We start from the raw sequence: 18,662 nt of genomic DNA, 5'->3' as shown, positions 1-18,662 counted from the left end.
TCCATTCTAACCTAAAGTATGAGCCTCTGCTGCAGAATTTTCACGGTCAAAGGCTGGTTCCTGTTTGCAGCGCAAATAAAACGTTAATGAAAACAGCGAGTGGATTGCTCGCTTAGCCAAATGCGTGACCAATTTCCTGATGTAGTGTCACGACTCGCTTTGCCTTTTTTATTCACGTTCTGGAATATTTGTTATTTGAGTACTGCTTTTCCGTCTGGACGTGTCCTAAACGAAAAAAGCATTTTTTTTTTTTTCTGGCAACATTGCTTAAAAATGGTGATGGTTACATATTACACAGATACATATCGAAAAAGCGAATTTTTTTGATGTGGTTTCGTTGCTAAAAGCTGGTGATAAAACCTAATTAAATGTCTAATGATGTATATTGAGAAACTTTAATTCAGTGTGATTTTGTATCACATCATTACTAAATTGTCAATAAAATACACATTGCATATAACAACTGTTGCCACCGAGTTGTAAGTTAAAGTCCACATGAGTCCGTCTTTATGCAGATGTAAAACCAGTAAGTAAAGCTTTTGGAAGCCTAGTTTGGAAAACCACTTGATTGGTAAAAACACATCTTACGCAAACGGTATTGGACTACACCAGTAGTTTTTAAACTGTGCGTCGCGACGCCCTGGTGCGTCGTTTCAATTTTCCAAGGGCGTCGCAGTTCGTGGCTGAACTCAGTTTATCTCATACAAATGAGGTTAACACTTTCAGTGCGGTTGACTTATATCTGGCCTACGTCCAAAGACGTTTTGCGTAGAGTGCGGATTGACGTAAACTTACGTCAAACGTTTTTGATTAAAAGCGACTGCCCGTTAATGTACGTCGAGACCAAACAGTACAAGCAGCAAGTGCGTGATAGGCGCGTGTCTGGGGCGACGCTTGGCGGGCATTAAACTTGGTTTTAAATTTCTCATTATTTTTTGCTGGTGCGTCGCAAGTCCAGAAAACTTTTCCAGAGGTGTCGCAACAAAAAAAGTTTGAGAACCACTGGACTACACAATTTTTGGCCCCTCCCACATTTATGTCTGTCTGACCATTTTAGCTGCTGCACAGTTCACATCCGCTTCACTAAATGGAAACACAGCCGGTGCAATGAGAAGGCGGCAACCATTGCAAGGTCTGATGATATTCAGAATCATCTGTAAAAAAACTTTAATTTGCGGTTTTCCTATTTCTCTTCTCTATAGAACTCGAAATCCTACGTTTATTGCTTGCATTCGATTAAACAAATTCTCAACATATGTCCAGATCCAACTTCTTTCACAATCTGGTGTTTTTTATTACCTTGGAATGTGTACTGAAGTTAATTTTTTAATGGTATTGGAAACATGTTGTTCAGGTGTGATTTTTTGAAGTTGCTTTTCAACATGGAATCAATGCCTGTTCATTTTTCACTAAGTCGACTGACGCAAAACTAGAAAACGATTATTATGGTATAAATAATCACAAAACAACCCTATCATTATTAACAAAAAAAATTGATATCATTACTATGCACAAACAGGCAGTTAATTTGTGGAAGTTGTCAGTTTTTGTTCACAAACTGACTTTCATAATCTGTTATAGCCCAGATGGTCTGATTTTGTTCTGGCAAATTTTGGCCCGCAATAGAATTCATCGTAACTGTTGTTGATCTTATTTCCGCACTTGTGGAACTGCATTAACCAACCTTAAAACCTAATACTCACTCTCTCGACTTAAATTTTCGGATACTTTATTCCACCTATTTTTAATTGCAAGTTTTACGAAAACCAAGGTAGACTTACAATGACCAGGTAAAATGTCAGTTATTTTTGGGTGCGGAAAATGTGAATACGATCAGAATACGACATTAATACTGTAAAAACGAAAACAAACACCTAATAAGTTTTGTATGTGCACTTTTACATTTGCTTGTCACTATAGTCCAGTGGTTTCCAAACTTTTTCATATTTTTTTCAAAACGGTCCCTTTGCCATTATTTCGAGGACTCGCGGTCCTTAAGCCTGAATGTGTATTTCATAAAAACGAAAGTTGATTGCAGGATTTTAGCTAGTTATGCAAAACTACACATAACAATGATCCAAAGACAGCATATGACATCACAAACAGGACAAAAACATTACGATTGTGCGCGAACAGTTGCATTTTTGATGGTTGTCATTCAATAAAGGCCATTGTTTAGCAATGGAGACAGTCGATTCTCAATTCTACTTTGATTTAAACTTATTTAGTGGCACACACTGACGCCAAATAAGATTATAGAATTACTTCAACCGCTTCGCAGGCCCCCCAAAATTGCCTCACGGACCCCTAAAGGACCGCGGACCCCAGTTTGGGAACCGCTGCTATAGTCCAACAGCAATTATTTGTTATGTTATCATTGAGTTAATTAATTTTATCATTGACTTTGGCTCCGAGATTCTGTAAACCCGGTGAAATTTCGTCTCGAACCAAATAACTGTTCAATTTTTTTATGCAAGCCCGAAGCTTAACGAATCGATTGATCACGTTCAAAAACATTGTGCCCAATCCCAAACAATGACGACATTTCCTGAAGATTGGGGACATTATAATTATAATGGTTACAGCGGTAACCCTATCAATGCTGCTGTATCGGCGAATATATAAGGGAGCAAAACGATTTCTAAATGAAATAAACTATGTTAATCCCATAAACCAATCTGGCAGAAAGACCACATGGAGCTCTATTGAATAGATAGATGGTTGTATGCAACAACCGAATCTAAAACCGAATCTAGACGGGTAATTATTTTCAGTTTATGACGGAAACAGCTATTAAATGCTCGACCTATCCATTAGTTCTGTTGATTTTAATGCTATGAACTTTCATAAAACAGTGTTCAAAAAACAAAAGTAAAATGTGTATTTAAATAGAATTAATGTGATATATATTGTACTATTATGTGTTCAAGCTTTACAAAAATTCACTTGCAGTTACAACAGTCATTTCGAAATCAGCTTCAAACGATATTACGCAATCGGGCGATATGCCTCCTATTTTAAGTATCTCATTCATATTATCAACTAAACCAGAGATCTCGTTAGCATACTCGTTTTGTGTTTCACGCTGCAATAGTCCATCGGTGTGTTTTGTGTTTAAGTTATTCTTTTGAAGTATCATTGAATTAACAAAGTCTTTGATGTCTTTTATCTTCCAGTGGTCATAAATGCGATGAAAAATCTTTCTTCGTTTTTGTTTAGCCGGAATTGCTTCAAAAATCTTAGGGTAGCCATTAAGCATTTCACGAAAAGTGGCTACTAACTTAATGCTGTGGTTGTCATAGAGCATTTGTTTCATGACGTCTGTTAGCCTTTTAGTTAGCTGCCTCTGAGGGCCTGTACTGGTGTTGGGAGTTAATTTCGGATGAACATAAACGATCAGGGCAAGACATCCTCCTGGTTTCAACACTCGACGAGCTTCAGCAAAAAACTTCTCCAAGTCGAACCAATGTATAGCTTCTGCAGCTACAAGTAAATCAGCACTGGCACTACAAGCATTAATTTCTTCGGCGCATCCAACTTGGTAGTTTATATGATTAAATTTATTGAAGGCTTTTGCCTGTGTAATCTGACTTTCACTGATGTCAGTTGCATGAACATTATGAAAATAAGGAGCCAGCACATCGGTAGCTTGGCCACTACCGCATCCAACTTCTATCATCAGTTCGTGCTTTCCATCCTTCGCCTTGGTTTGTATACATTCAAGTATATGTTGAGCTATTTCTTGGTTGTAAGTAGGGCGGCTTCTTGCATATACGTTACTGATATGTTCAGCTTCAAACAACCGGAAAGCTCTTTTATTCATTATGTTCTGTCCATATGATTTTTACTTGACAAAACCTGCCTATAATTTGGCAAGTATTTGTGTTACACCAATTCTGTGCTCACTAACCAAACAGTTGATAATAAATCTTCGCACCAATTTCGCTTCAGCATCAGATGAACTTCTGGCGATTTTGACAATTGTCAATCATTAATGGTATTATAGCTTGATACAAGCGCTAGACCTTACGAATCGGTTTGTCACATTCAAACATAATGTGCCGAACCCCAAACATTGACGTCATTTCCTGAATTTTGTTGCCGTTAAATGCCACATCATTAACCATTTTAATTAGTGTTGTACCGAATCGGCGAAATTTCGATTCGGCCGAAACCGAATATTCGGTGGTTTTGCCGAATACATTCGGCCGAATCAACCGAATCATTTAGGACGTCACGCGAAGTCGTACGCTACGCGTTTGACATGAAAATATAAGTTTATCTACCAGGCAATTAGTGCAGAATGGTTGTGTTTCGTCCCTATTTTCCTCAAGCATGATTGCCAACCCGACAATGAATTACTGATTATTTGTCTGCAGTGGTAAAAACGATAATGTGTTAAAAAAGATAATGATTGGCGCGATTTTCGTTGGTACTATGCAGAAACGACACGTTTAACGCTTTAAATATGTTTTCGTAAAAGATTCGGTTTCGGCCAAATATGTGTTCGTAAAAGATTCGGTAACAAATTATTCGGCCGAAACCGAATCTTTGCAAAAGTGGTCGATTCAGCCGAATAAATTCGGCAAACCGAATATTCGGTACATCTCTACTTTTAATGCTTCATCGGCGAATATAGGAGAAAGCACAACGGTTTCTAAATAAATTGAATTATGTTAATCCCATAAATCAATATGACAGATAAGTCGATATGCTGCTCTATTGAATAGACCAGCGGTTTCCAAACTGGGGTCCGCGGTCCTTTAGGGCAGGGGTCGGCAACCTTTTTTGTACTGCGGACCGTTTTTAAAACTGAAATTTTATCGCGGACCGGTCTTCAAAAAACTACAATATTTTGGGGAATAAAAACGCATAAATTAGTTTATAATCCCCGGGAAGCACTGGCAAAATGTTTCAAAACCTTAGGCATGAAAACGTATACGGCCCGGTAAGAAACTTCTCGCGGACCGGCGGTTGCCGACCACTGCTTTAGGGGTCCGTGAGGCAATTTTGGGGGGACCGCGAAGCGGTTGAAGTAATTCTATAATCTTATTTGGCGTCAGTGTGTGCCACTAAATAAGTTTAAATCAAAGTAGAATTAAGAATCGACTGTCTCTATTGCTAAACAATGGCCTTTATCAAATGACAACTATCAAAAATGCAAATGTTCGCGCACAATCGTAATGTTTTTTGTCCTGTTTGTGATGTCACATGCTGTCTTTGGATGATTGTTATGCGCAAATTTTGCATAACTAGCTAAAATAGTGCAATCAACTTTCGTATTTATGTAATACACATTTAGGCTTAAGGACCGCGAGCCCTCGAAATAATGGCAAAGGGACCGTTTTGGAAAAATATGAAAAAAGTTTGGGAACCGCTGGAATAGACGGTTGTATGCAACAACTTTTAAATTATGTAAAGTTACTACCTTGCGCAAAAATGACAGATTTAGCACCAGAACCAAATCAAGACGGCTTAATCTTGTCCCGTCTTTCAATTCTGGGTCCACAAGATGCTCTCAATGTTATGGTTACAAACTTCAAAAAACTGGTTTAAACAATAAATGTAAAATGTGTATTTATAGATTTAGTATGATAAATACTGTAATATTATGTGTTTCAAGCTTTACAACAAATCATTGCAGCTACAACAGTCATTTCTAAATCAGCTTCATACAAAATTACCCAATCGGGTGATAAACCACTGTTTTTAAACATCTCAACAAAAAATCAGCGATCTCGTTATCAAACTCGTTTTTTGATTCACGTTGCAATAGTCCAACGAAGTTTTTCGTGTTTGAGTCATTCTTTTAAAGTATCATTAAATTAAAAAAATCTTCCATTTCATTTAACTTCCAATTGTCATAAAGGCGATGTAGAATCTTTCTCGATTTTTGTTTAGCCGATATTGCTTAAAAAAATCTGAGGATCGTCATTAAGCATTTCACCAAAGTGGCTACTAACTTAATGCTGTGGTTGTCATGAAGCATTTGTTTTATGGCGTCTGTTAGGCTCTTGGTTAGCTGCCTCTGAGGGCCGGTCTTGGTGTCACGAGCTCATAAAGTTTATGACATAAACGATAAGGGAAAGGCAGCCCTTAGGTTCAACGCTCGACGAACTTCAGGAAAACGTTAGAAAACGCAGTTAAATGCTCAAAAATACAATAACTTTATTACTTAACGGCCATCACATTCCAAAACATGGAAAATACTGCATAATTTTAAACCTTGTAGCCTGGTCGGTAATATGAATGTTCGAATTTTGATGATGTGTATTAAATATGCAGCATCATAGTAATGTTTACGTTTGCATATTTCCGTCGTTTACCGTTAACTATTGTTGCTTTTAACTCTGTTCGCTTTCGTAAGTAAAAATTAACTTTCTTATACTGAGCCCATGCACTGCCTCAGCGGCTGATGCAGAAAATCTTCCTAGCATGGTTACTACTTACTACCTCAAAAATCGATGCAAAAAATACAATTTGTTTAATTGTTAGCATACGCTGTGATTAGAAAGTTGTGGACATAAAGTCGGTAGCAAATAGTGGACAAGTTGCCTTTTACTTAAAATTACTGGCAGTTATAACTGTCATTTTGTAATCAGCTTCATACGATGTTACACTTTCGGGCGATATTTCGTTGTTTTCAAGTATCTCGTTCCAATTACGTACAAAAGTATCAAGCACCTTGGTACGTTTGCGTTCAGATTCAATGGGAAACGTCTCTTCTGGACACTTCAACAAAATCGCTGAATCGATAAAATCCCAAACGTTCTTTAACTTCCATGTATCGTATATGAGATGAAAATATTCTTTTGACTTTTGTTTGGCCGGTATAGCTTCAAAAATCTTAGGATAACCATTTTGTATTTCGTAGTAAAGAGGAACCAATGTCCTGCCCAGATTGTCAATGATCGTTTTCTCGACTGCATTAGATAAACTTGCTGTAAGTTGCCTTTGAGCTCCGTTGCTAGTTGTTGGCGTTACATTTGGATGAACATACCCAATTAGGACTAAGCACCCTCCTGGTTTCAACACTCGACGAACTTCCGAAAAAAAGTTTTCCAAATCATAGAAATGAACAGATTCTGCAGCTATCAGTAAATCAGCACTTGCATCTTTGGCAGAAATCTTTTCAGCACTTCCGACTTGGTAGTTTACATGATCAACTTTACTAAGTGCCTTAGCCTGTACAATTTGACTTTCACTGATGTCAGTTGCATGAACATTATGAAAATAGGGAGCCAGCACATTGGTAGCTTGGCCACTACCACATCCAACTTCAACCATTAGTTCGTGTTTTTCACCCTTCAGCTCAGATCGGATACTTCCAACTATATGCTGAACTATTTTATCATCGTAAGTAGGTCGCCCTCTTGCATACCGATCACTGACAGATGCAGTTTCAAACACCCGAAGAGGCGTTTGGGCCATGATCTTAACCTATTGAAGTTTGCTGTCTGGCAAAAGGGCTCTAAAACAGAATTGTTGTAAAGTAAAAATCTTAGTCTTTTGAACACCAGCCCTAAAATCATCAGTAACTTATTTTAAATTTGTTTCCAACTTAAAGCTGTGCGACCATATCTGTCTGTAACCTTATCACAGAACACTGTTGCTGAATTTCAACGGCGAAGTCTGTTTACTGTTTGCACATTGCAATCACGTATACAACCAGTAAATAACTGCCTGTTTAGCCGAGTGTGACTATTTCCTCAACGCGATGTTACGGCTTGCACTGCCTTTTTCTAAAGCAATGAAAAACTGCTATTGCGAAAAAAATGGTTTTGTGTGCAGCTCGTAAAGATTTAGCCGTTTGACCATATTTCAAACGAGAAAAGCTAACAACATTGACTGGGAAATTGCCAAAATGATGGCCACCACCAATGCCTTTTTTCTTTTTTAAAAAAGGGTCCAAAAAACACATTCCACATCAAAGAGGTTTTTACTGCTTTTTTACTACTCTTGTTTGTGCTTTGCAGTTTAACTTCTCTACAATTCGTTACAGCGCAGTTTATTTCAAGACAAATATTTTTATTCCAAAGTGGTTTCTTTGCTAAAAGCGGGTCAAAAAGCGGTCGTCAGCAGACTTATTTAAAAAAAAAAGCAAATTCAAATCGTCACTAGCGGAACATTTGCGAGAAGACCATCTGAGTATTCTCTAAGCTATTTGTTGTTTTTTTCGCAGAGAAGGCAACTGTACAGTGTGTGTTGCAATATAGAAACGGCTTAGAAGGGTGCATAGACTGTACAGGAATGTATAAACAAGAAGCAGTTGTGAAAGTAAGCGTCTCAGGATCTTTTCGATAAAAAAGCGAACTCAAATTGAGTGCTTGTTTTGGGTCACATGACAGTAGCTTGCATTTCTAGGCCGTCGTCCTCAATATATGGCGGAGAAGGAGTAGACGAACTGGATTCGCTGCCGCTGGTGGAAGGATACTTTGGAGCAGGTTCGGAAAATGTGGAATCAATCGGAATGAAACTGATGTTAGTGATCTGAAATATCAAGATCGTTTTAAACTAAGGTTTTGTTTTGCAGTTTTCAACAAAAGGACAGCTTTTAAACATTTTAATACACTGATACAACACACGTAAAATTATGAATTGTTTTTTTAGAAAGTTAATGGAATTTAGCATTCTCAGGCGCATTTTAGTTCATAGCTGTTGGTGTATTTCTATACGGTTTTTTAATGCATTTGCTCGCTGCGATCGTATATTAGATTACATATTTTGATGTGTGTGTCTATTCTTAGCTTATTTGTCCATTTCCATTAGTTTTGAGAAAACCTAATCATATCAGAATGTAAGTTTTGTCACAAATGCAATATTTGAAAATCTCACCATACGCATACTTACTCCGTTGTCCATCATTTCGCTTTCCTTTAGTTTATCTTTAAATACAGAAGTCGTTGACGTGGATGTTTCCAAATCACCGCCTTCTTTGTTTTCTTTGTACATCTGCGGGTCAACCGGGTCCGAACCCAGTCTAGTCCATGCCTTGTAACGCTCAGGAATCCAACAGAAAATCCAGTGGTCAAAAAAGAAATATAAAAGCCTGGAGTCAACTTCGCGACGATTCCTCCATCCACCTAATGAATTTAAAATTTGGACCATTGAGTTGACTTGCGTTTGTTTTGGTTGGTATAAGATCATAGGAACACAATTACATCACAATACTTTTTCTGAAAATAGCATTATTTGCATCAAGTTTTTAAAGCAATTCATTTTCATTAAAAACCATCGAGCCAATAAATAATAAGCTGCAGACATTGCACACTGTTTCGACCTATAAGGTCTCATCAGTGCAGCTAGTGACGAGAGATCGGCCGTATTGGCTAGTGCAGCCTTTAAACTGGAGTGCCGTTCGATGCCCGATCTCTCGTCACCAACCGCACTGAGACCTTATGGGTCGAAACATGCCGTGTGTACTGTCTAAACCAGGGGTTCCCAACCTTTTTACGATACCGTACCACCTGGACGCTCTGCACTGCCACGCGTACCACCATAGAGCACTAATGTGCTCTACAGTGCTCTATGGCAGGGGTCCGCAAATAGTGGGTCGCGACCCAAATTTGGGTCGCGAGACCTTCCAGTCTGGGTCGCGAAATATTTTATTTACCATGAATATAAGCGTCGCATCTACAGTATTAATGAACTTCGGCTTTTTCCGACCTTTTGATTAATTTTTACATAGTTACGTATGACTACGTAACTGTTACATACAGTCTATGTAACAATGCAACAAGATAAGCGCACCTGTGCAAGCATGCGGTTCTTATTTGTTAGAATAAATACGTTCGTTTACCTACTGTTTTATGTGAAAATATCAACTAACAATAGCATAATCCTAGTCTTAACATTGATATTTAGTTGTTTAGTATTTTCCACAAACTTACATGCTAACAAAATGCTTGGGTCGCGAGAATTTAGAGCAATTTTTAGGGTCGCGTCAAAAAGTATTTGCGGGCCCCTGCTCTATGGTACCACTTCTTGCAGAACAACTAATTTGTTTGAATCATATTTCATTCAACGCTATCTTAAGCACCAAAACAGTAGATATATCTATCAAGAGCAATCATTTGACATAATTAACGCCCACTGTGCCGCAGCGTTGTTCGGCTTTTCATAGCAAGCAGCAACTATGCTTTTTGTTGAGAATTGACATGACCTGTATTTTGAAGATCGTAATGATACGAAACAACAGGAATAGTTACGTAACAATGACAATAGGTCTGGGGACTGTTTTTTTGTAAACAAAACCAGACAAACAAAATATAAAGTTGCAAATTGAGGTTTTTGTGAACAAAACAGAAGCTACTCGCGTACCACCTGAAAACCCTTCGCGTACCACCAGTGGTACGCGTACCACCGGTTGGGAACCCCTGGTCTAAACCAAATCATTCCCGTGTAAACGAACGATTATGTCTGATTCCATTAGGGCAATCAGGGACATGGATAATATTTTGGTCATTTTAAAAGTTAAAAGTAGAAAGTGTAGCTAAACTTATACAGGTTAAGCCGAAAGTCACACAACAACGTGTTCAAAGCGTTTCTATAATTGACCAAAATGTCTCATTTTTGATAACTTTTAGTTTTTATTACTTGCTACCTTTACTAGCCTCTGCATGTACCGCTTTACCAAATAAACAGCTGCGAATTCTACTTTACACACATCAAACTGTATCAGAATTATTCTGCTCATCTGTTGATAAAGAACTCTACAGTAAGAGTTTGTGTTTCAATTTACTTACATGTCAGAAGACTGATAATGAGGCCTGTGAATAGGGTGGCAGCAAAACCAATACAGCTGTAGTATACATACGAGATTGAATACAAATCCAATACTCCCCCTGTCATTGGCTCAGCAGTGGTTGCTATCGGCGTTGTGGTCATAGGTGTTGTAGTCATTGGCAATGTGGTCGGAGCCGTGAGATTCTGAAAACGGCCAATATCAAGTTTTTGCCGGATAAAAACTAGAAAAACAAACTATTTCTACAACAGAAAAACGACAAGTCTCAGGTTACAAGGTATATACTAATCAAAGTGTGTTATGGTTTTAGGCCTACAAAGCAGATACTGGGTAAACTGTTGTTTGTTGGACAGTTTTTTTAAAAAAGCAGTTTTTTCAAGTGTTAAAACTTATATCAAATATTGGAATGTTTGGTTAGTTTAATTTAAATAAACAGTTAACTTTCATCAGAATAACACTTATGTGATTTGTGCATCAGTGTTTCAGGAACAGGGCATCCAACTTTTGTGTTTAAAAATAACTCAAGCTATGTGCTTACACAAAATGTTTCGTTGTAATAGCGAGGAAGAATGCGAGAAAAGCTGTTTCCAGCTGCTGCAATCTCATCGGAAAGTAATTCGCTGCCGATGTAAACCCAACATGACATTGTCAAACCAAGTACCAGTCCCACTCCCGCTCCCTGACAAGAAAGTAAACAATAAATAGTCGATTTTAGTTATTTCTTACATAGAAATCATAATAACTAATCTGCAGATACGAAATCGTAAATATGATGTTTATGAAATTGTGGTACGCCAGACCCATTAAAGGCGTGATACCAAATCAGCCGGTCACCAAGCATTCACCACCATATGACAAGCCGTAGGCTAGAAAAAAATCGAAACTTCAGGGTCGATGTCAGCTATTCATCTATGTCTTAACTGATTGTGATGTTTATGTGATTTCATATCTTACCAGCGAGTTTGCAAAGTTGAAGAACATGCCAAGTGTAAATAATCCAATGAGCGGGCCACCGACCAATCCGAGAATACTAAGAGCAGCCTCAAGGACGCCACCTAGCTGTGACGCGAGATAGGCCATTGCCAGGCACAATCCACCGTAGACGATCACAGCAACTTAAATCAAATTAAGTCAGTATAAAATAGAAAAAGTTGAATAAAACGAAGTAACAAAGTAGTTAAATTACAGTTTTTGAAAAAATAATGTTTCAAATGTGCACAGTAGTTGCCTTGCTGTGTTTGTACGAAGTTTGTTAAATACTCATTTCAATGAACATTCTTGAAGCGATTGAAGGCTTTTAATTTGTGAATTTTATAGTCAAGGCGTGACAGTCACAAAAGTCACAAGTTTAACGACCAGTAAAAAAACACGCCTTAAAAGTTTCAAAGAGTACATAAAGTCAACGTAACCCAAAGATCAAGTGAAGTTTTAAATATAGTTCAACCCCCAAGCGGGGTTTAAGTCGTTTCCGATAATAGTATTTAGTCAACGGAATTTTAGCATGACATTGTATTGTTAAATTTTGGACATAAATTGTTTACTGCTGCTGCGTATCTTTGCAGAACTCCAATATTTTACAAACTGTAGCCTACGATCATTTGTTTTTGATGATATATTTGAAACCGAGCAACACGTGAATTTTGTAGATGATTGTCCTTTGTTCAAATTGTAACCGACTGATGATTAGATGTAACTGAGGTATTATACTTAAATACCAACTTACTCTTTGACGCCCAAGTGTAATGTCTCTCCTTCCAGCTTGTCACAGGTTTAATAAAGTCCTCCACGGTTACACACGACATTGCGTTGATTCCCGAAGATACGGTGCTGCAATACAAAACACACATGATTTATGTTAGTACAGATAAAAAAAACATCAAACCGCACTTTTTGTGTGACCGTAATAACTTTTTTACATATATGCCCGGTGGTGGGATTTAAAATTTTTGTCAGTCGGTTCTATCACAAAAGTTATTTTTTTAGCCGGCTCTGTTACAAAAATCCATTGACAGTAACCAGTAATGCTAACCGGTTCGCTGATCTCATAAAATTTCGTAAGACGGTTCTATAGAACCGGTGCAAACCTGCTGAATCCCACCACTGGATATGCCACAACTGTTTTTTTAAGTGTCCCTAAGCTACGCAACACATCTTTCAACTTTTGCCATACCTTCGTTTTTGGAAAGATGTGAATAAATTTATGTTCAAGATTTTTTATTTTTGCTGAAGAAGAAGCTTTAAAGCGTTTTTAGGCTCAATACATTTCTACCTGGTTTGAATATTTTTTTAAAAATGTTTAACAACCGAAAAAAAAAATTACAAGCAAAATACCTGAGACTTCCCGAGAAGACACAAGAAACAACTAATCCTGTTGTTCCTGGGTTGTCTTTAAATATTGCAAGAGAAAAATACGGCAACAACTAAGACAAAAGAAACATTTTTGGTAACCCACATAGCTAAAAATCTTCACAAACTAAACGTGAGGAAGTTAATTGTCCCTGTTTTTACACAGTTACATACGTTACCCAAAGGATTCTGGCCTAATTGGAATACCCCACCAAAACGTCAACCATACAAATTCTATTGTAAAAAATTTTTTGAATTGGAGTGTAACCTATATCGAAAATGCAAGTAAAACAGTTAAGGTACCGTAAACACCTTTTATAAATGTACAAAACTGTACAAAACCAAACTTAGAATAAGATGAATATTTATGAAGCGTGGGACGCTTTTATATTTCATACTCAACGGTTCACGAAAAACAATTGTCAGCAACAGTGGAATAGTGCACTGGTAAAACCAGCGTGTTTAGACCTATATACCCAAATTACGTTTTAGTTGGTTTGGTTGTAACATTTTTGACTTTGTTTTGACAGCTTGGCTCGGCCTTACAAACTATGTATAGTTTAAACCTGCCACAACGGCTTTAACCACCAAAAGCGACATTTCCGGTTGAAATGTTCCGGTCAACCGAAACTTGTTTTTACCTGATCAGGTGCCATCACAGCTCCCGCATCTAGGGGATCGCATCCGTGGTAGTAAGCGTACATAATTGCACCATTGAGACAACACAAGCTGATGATGATCACCAATCCAAGCCAGTTTAGAAACAGTGCTCTGAAAGTATACAAATAATTAATCAACATACTTTGTGATCATTAGTCATTTTTTACTGGAGATGGAACAGTTTTATCTTTTTGTTTTGCCACACATTTAGTTTTCGCCTGATTTCTTTTGATTGTGTCGTATCGCGATAAAAAAGCGTTAAATTTAAACTAATTTCCAAAAAACCTTTGCATATGTTGTATATGCTGGGACGGTATGAGTGATTTTTGTTGACAAATCATGTATAATCTGGATTTGTCCTATTCAAGCAATATACAGTATGAGGCAATGGTATGGATAATGTACATATCTGTACGTTCCAATCTTGTCAAACAAGCTTGAAATGATGTTTTTGATATCCACAAATATGTGTGCGCTATAAAAATCGGTTTCTAGGAAGACGAATCAAGTTATAACATGGATGAGACATAACGCAATAAAAAGTGCTTCACAAAGAAATTAAACGTAAACGCACCACACCTATGTTTAAATGTTTGGATTTATTATTTAGTTTTATACCCTTTGGCTTGTCGTTCAGATTTGCAGGCAAGGTACCGTTGGACCATGGACTGACTGACACCGTAAACTCCCAACCACAGAAACGTACCACCGACAACAATCGTCCAAAATGTGTGTCGAATTCTCGGATCTGGTTCAAAGCTGCGTGAACAAAAGCAAACAATCAGTAAAAGTAACATGTTAGCTTTGTAATGGGGATTTCGCAGGTCTGTCTTTGTTTTAGCGTTTGCCTGCAAACATACAGAGCACACTTTATCAATAAATTTCGAGTGCCGGGCATATAGTCTTTACGCAATATTCCATTTTACGGAGAATTTGCACTTGTAAAGCTGCCTGCGTGAAAATGAAACTTTTTGATAGTTTGAATCACCGTCATTCAATTTTTCCACTGCTTCTTTACGTTTGGTAGATGCTGTTATTTTTTGTTTTTGCTTGATAAAATTATTTCCCACATAAGCTAAAAACAAGGCATATTGTTTCGTCCGACGACAAAGGTTCTCAACTTGTTTCGGGCCATGGACCACTGGCCCAGAAAAATAATACCGTGGACCATTTCTTTTTGGAGCACGATAAAAGTACGCGAACGAAACAACCATTTGGGCTTGAAACATAATTCTTTAAAATCGATTTTCAAGGAGTGAGATACAATTATTAACAGCCAACATTTTAAAGCTCTTTCAATGCATTATATGCAATCATCTCTAGTTTATCAACATATCTAGTGGAGGTCCTGTGGACCACCCAAAAAGTCATCATGGACAACTGGTCCATGAACAACCAGTTGATAACCACTGTCCTACGAGGTCCCATTAGTGCAGCTGGTGACAACAGATCTGCTGGATAAGCTCATGGCACCTTTCGGCACTCCAGTACGTTGGACATAATAAATCTTTTTGACATGTTTTTGGAAAATATTTCAGTATGTTGGTTTGCCTGGCATACGTAAAAAGAAGTTGCCTTGAAATGCCTCAACTGAAACAAAATCAACACCAATGTTCCAAAATACAGTCAAAAACTGGTGTTGACTGTTGATCATCAATCGCGCCAAAGCAAGTGAGTTATCACACTTACTGGATGAAATCAATCCTTCCGTTTTCTTCACAAATCTGCCAGGCTTTGTCCAGGCCTCCAACTTCAATTGAACCCTTTATGGTTACTGCCAGAAATCCAGCGAGCATAATTACAGCCTGGAACACATCTGTCCATATAACCGCCTTTAGGCCTCCCTGCAAAACATCGTGTTATACGATCAAAACATGTTTTCGGCTTAGACTACAACCACTCATGGTCCCTATAAAAAATTTCAATACCACGTTACATAAAATTTAGCTTTATCTTGTTTGGTTTCAGTTGCGATTTAGCATAACTGCTTTTGCTTTTCCTAGAGTAGTACCGATTTGGGTAAGTCACATTATGTAGAACCACTGGTTTCGGCTAAGGTGGAGACATTATAAAAACGTAGTTGTGTTTAGTCATTAAAGTGTCTTTTTGACATCACCTGGCAAACTAATTCGAAATTTGGTGTTTCCCAATAGTTTTGCATAGGGACGTTTACAAACTAACAGTGCACTTGAAAATGACCGAAAATATCTAGAAGCAAATTTTAAGTTTACAAAGTTGCCGGTAATTACCAAAGTGGTGTAGAACGTGCATACTACTCCCGTTGTGATAACAGCTGTCCACAGATCCAATCCGGTCACTGTAAAGACGTTGTGGGTTAAATACAAAGTTTGCTAGATTAAAAAAAGTTAAATCTACGAAATTTGGGATCGCACCTTGATTTAGAGCAAGCGCTGGAGCATACATAACTATTCCACCGTACAAGACGTTTTCCAACACAAAAGTAATTGTTCCTAACGCCCGTACCACTCGATTAAACCTCCTCTCAAGATACTGTAACAAATATATGGAATATAGGTTACTTTTGGTAAACTTTGTGACGATGTGTGGTTTAGCGCTATTTCGTAAAAATAAAATGGATATGAAAGGAATAAGATTAGTATTTTAGAAAACTTTAACACTGAGATGCACACAAATTATTATTATGGATGTATACACAAGATATATTATGCTACGTAACGTTTTTGCTGGTGGTTTACTACTGGGAAGACCCCTCAACAGGTATGTAATTACTAGCTGAATTCCACATGTGAAAAAAACACTGATGAAATTTTTCACTTAGATAGTTTCAGGCACAAGGAGGTGCAGAGAGTAACATATATATGATAATTACCTCATAAGTGCTCGAGATTCCCAGACGGTAAAACACAGGAATAAATATTTCCGCTGTTATAATGGCGACCAACAACATCGCGAGGAGAAACCTGTGAAGCAAATATTGGTTTCTGACGCTATTAAATATTGCAATGACGTCAAATGCGATTCGAAGAACCCGTGACTCATAAAAAAAGACTAAGAACACAACAAAGTCATGCATTATCAAAATGGGGGTATATTGAAAAATTAAAGCAACCGACTGACACGTTAGGACGAAATGAACATTCGTATATTGAGTCTTCATTTTACAACGACTTTAGCATGACTATAATACCTCAAACATGAAACGCCTCAACACGTTTAATGACCTAAAATAATATTTGTAAAAGTCGTAAATTTTTACTACCTTTTCCGCACAAATACAACTATGCTGTTTTTCTGTCATCTGAGCTTCTGCTTAGTCGGCGTTTTTTTATTTACTTGTTTGCAAAAGATTTGGGTGCATGGTTTCGCGGAGTTTTCTGACCTTAGGCAACGCAGTTTATTTACTTATTTATATGTTGCAGTAACGTTTTACACAACACCCACCTAACATGAGCTGTCAAGTAATGGTTGTAAAACGGAATTACCTAGTTTCTTGAAAGGTAATTAATCAACCTTAATTTTTGACAAAAATGAGTTAAATTTTTGACTGTTAAACTCAAATAAATACGGTCAGTTATTTCAGCAAATACAAAAACAACAAAAGTTGGCAAATTCATTAAAAAAATGATTGACTAAACATGTCATATTGATGGCAGTTTGTATTTATGTTGTCCTTGCGCAGTAGGCATTATTGAAACTTCTTTAAACAATTTCGCCAAACATTGCGTTTTAATGGGGTCATTGACAGCCGGTTTCGAAAAGCCATTAACGACTCCTAAACTTAACTACTTTAACGTTCCACATGGTAACTGTAACGCTACCTTAGCCTAAGTATGCACGAAACAACGAGTTCGATACAACGGTTTTCAACGATGGGTTGAAATATCAAATACTGCAATGGAAAATCAACATCAACTTTCACTAATTTTGTTCTGAAAGTTTGTAGGTATTGTCACTTAAAAACTGCTGTTAGTATTTGGGCACTCGAAAAATTTGTTTCTCTGAAAATTCTTCTGCCACGAAAACTGTTGCACCCTAGTAGTAAATTGGCAACTAGAAAATATTCGAAATACTTCCCGACAAGAGCCACTTACCACCAGTACATTGTTCCGAAGCGGTAAACCTCTGCGGGTGTTCCAAGCACAGTGACCGCCGACATAAAGCTTACCGAAAGGGACAGCGAAACGGGCACCATGCTCATCTGCCTACAAAGGGTTTTAAATGACAATCTTTTGCATGAAAGAATAAAGATGGACAAAATAGCATTATTTTTGAGGGTGGGAAACCAAATTAACTTGATATTTTGGCAGTCAAATAGTAAATAAGTTTACACTAGCAATTTATACTCGAATGATGTGATCCTTATTGCAAATTTTTTTATTGTATTTGAAATCTTCATCTAACTCATGCTACATGTGAGTGACTTGTCAAACATTACATGTTACCTTCCCCCCATCATGTATTCATCGCCGCTTGTTGCATTTCTATCCTTAATGGCGTAAAATATTCCAATGACTGCTGAAATTCCAAGGGTCAGACCAAAGACAACGTAATCAGCAACAGATAGGGTCTCCATGGTTCCTAAGGTCTGCCGTTACAAAAATGTTTACAAAACAAAACAAAAATGTTAATTGCATTATCGTAAACTCTATAATTCTACATGAAACTTCCAGAAATACTGAAAACTCCTGAAAGTTAAAACTATAAAAAGCATATTGCTGAGTTTTGCGACATCTGTGTCCGTTACAAAGCTTATTTCAAAGCAAAACTCCATAACTATTATAACCTGGTTTAATCACGAAAGCGTTGAAAACTGCGATAAAATGATTTCACAGCTAACAGTAAACAAAATTCGTGTCGTCAAATAGCGTCACTGTTTGATTATCCCAGCATTCTTACAAGCTTATACTGCAGCAGACTCGTTCAACAACAG

The 18,662-nt window shown here is 37.5% G+C and overlaps 3 protein-coding genes across 3 annotated transcripts; all 3 read right to left on the bottom strand.

Moving 5' to 3' along the window:
• Positions 1-2,932: 2,932 nt before the first annotated feature.
• On the bottom strand, positions 2,933-3,823 carry LOC145213214 (uncharacterized). Its single transcript, XM_080081445.1, has one exon. It carries the CDS (start codon positions 3,821-3,823, stop codon positions 2,933-2,935), a length of 891 nt encoding a protein of 296 aa, XP_079937571.1.
• Positions 3,824-6,558: 2,735 nt separating this feature from the next.
• On the bottom strand, positions 6,559-7,431 carry LOC145213213 (putative methyltransferase DDB_G0268948). The gene has a single exon (XM_080081444.1). It carries the CDS (start codon positions 7,429-7,431, stop codon positions 6,559-6,561), a length of 873 nt encoding a protein of 290 aa, XP_079937570.1.
• A 561-nt stretch (positions 7,432-7,992) lies between these two features.
• Positions 7,993-18,355, bottom strand: LOC145215227 (sodium-coupled monocarboxylate transporter 1-like). Its single transcript, XM_080083905.1, has 15 exons — positions 18,175-18,355; positions 17,824-17,934; positions 16,602-16,692; positions 16,144-16,261; positions 16,000-16,067; positions 15,440-15,594; positions 14,369-14,509; positions 13,732-13,861; positions 13,076-13,164; positions 12,468-12,571; positions 11,699-11,859; positions 11,283-11,423; positions 10,746-10,929; positions 8,851-9,083; positions 7,993-8,490 (listed from the first exon to the last, which is right to left on the bottom strand). Exons 1-15 carry the CDS (start codon positions 18,303-18,305, stop codon positions 8,338-8,340), a joined length of 2,010 nt encoding a protein of 669 aa, XP_079940031.1. The 5' UTR covers positions 18,306-18,355; the 3' UTR covers positions 7,993-8,337.
• Positions 18,356-18,662: the final 307 nt, after the last annotated feature.

Source organism: Phallusia mammillata, chromosome 2, assembly GCF_965637545.1.
Source record: "Phallusia mammillata chromosome 2, kaPhaMamm4.hap1.1, whole genome shotgun sequence".
Classification (NCBI taxonomy): Eukaryota; Metazoa; Chordata; class Ascidiacea; order Phlebobranchia; family Ascidiidae; genus Phallusia; species Phallusia mammillata.
This window is presented reverse-complemented; position numbering and strand designations above follow the sequence as displayed.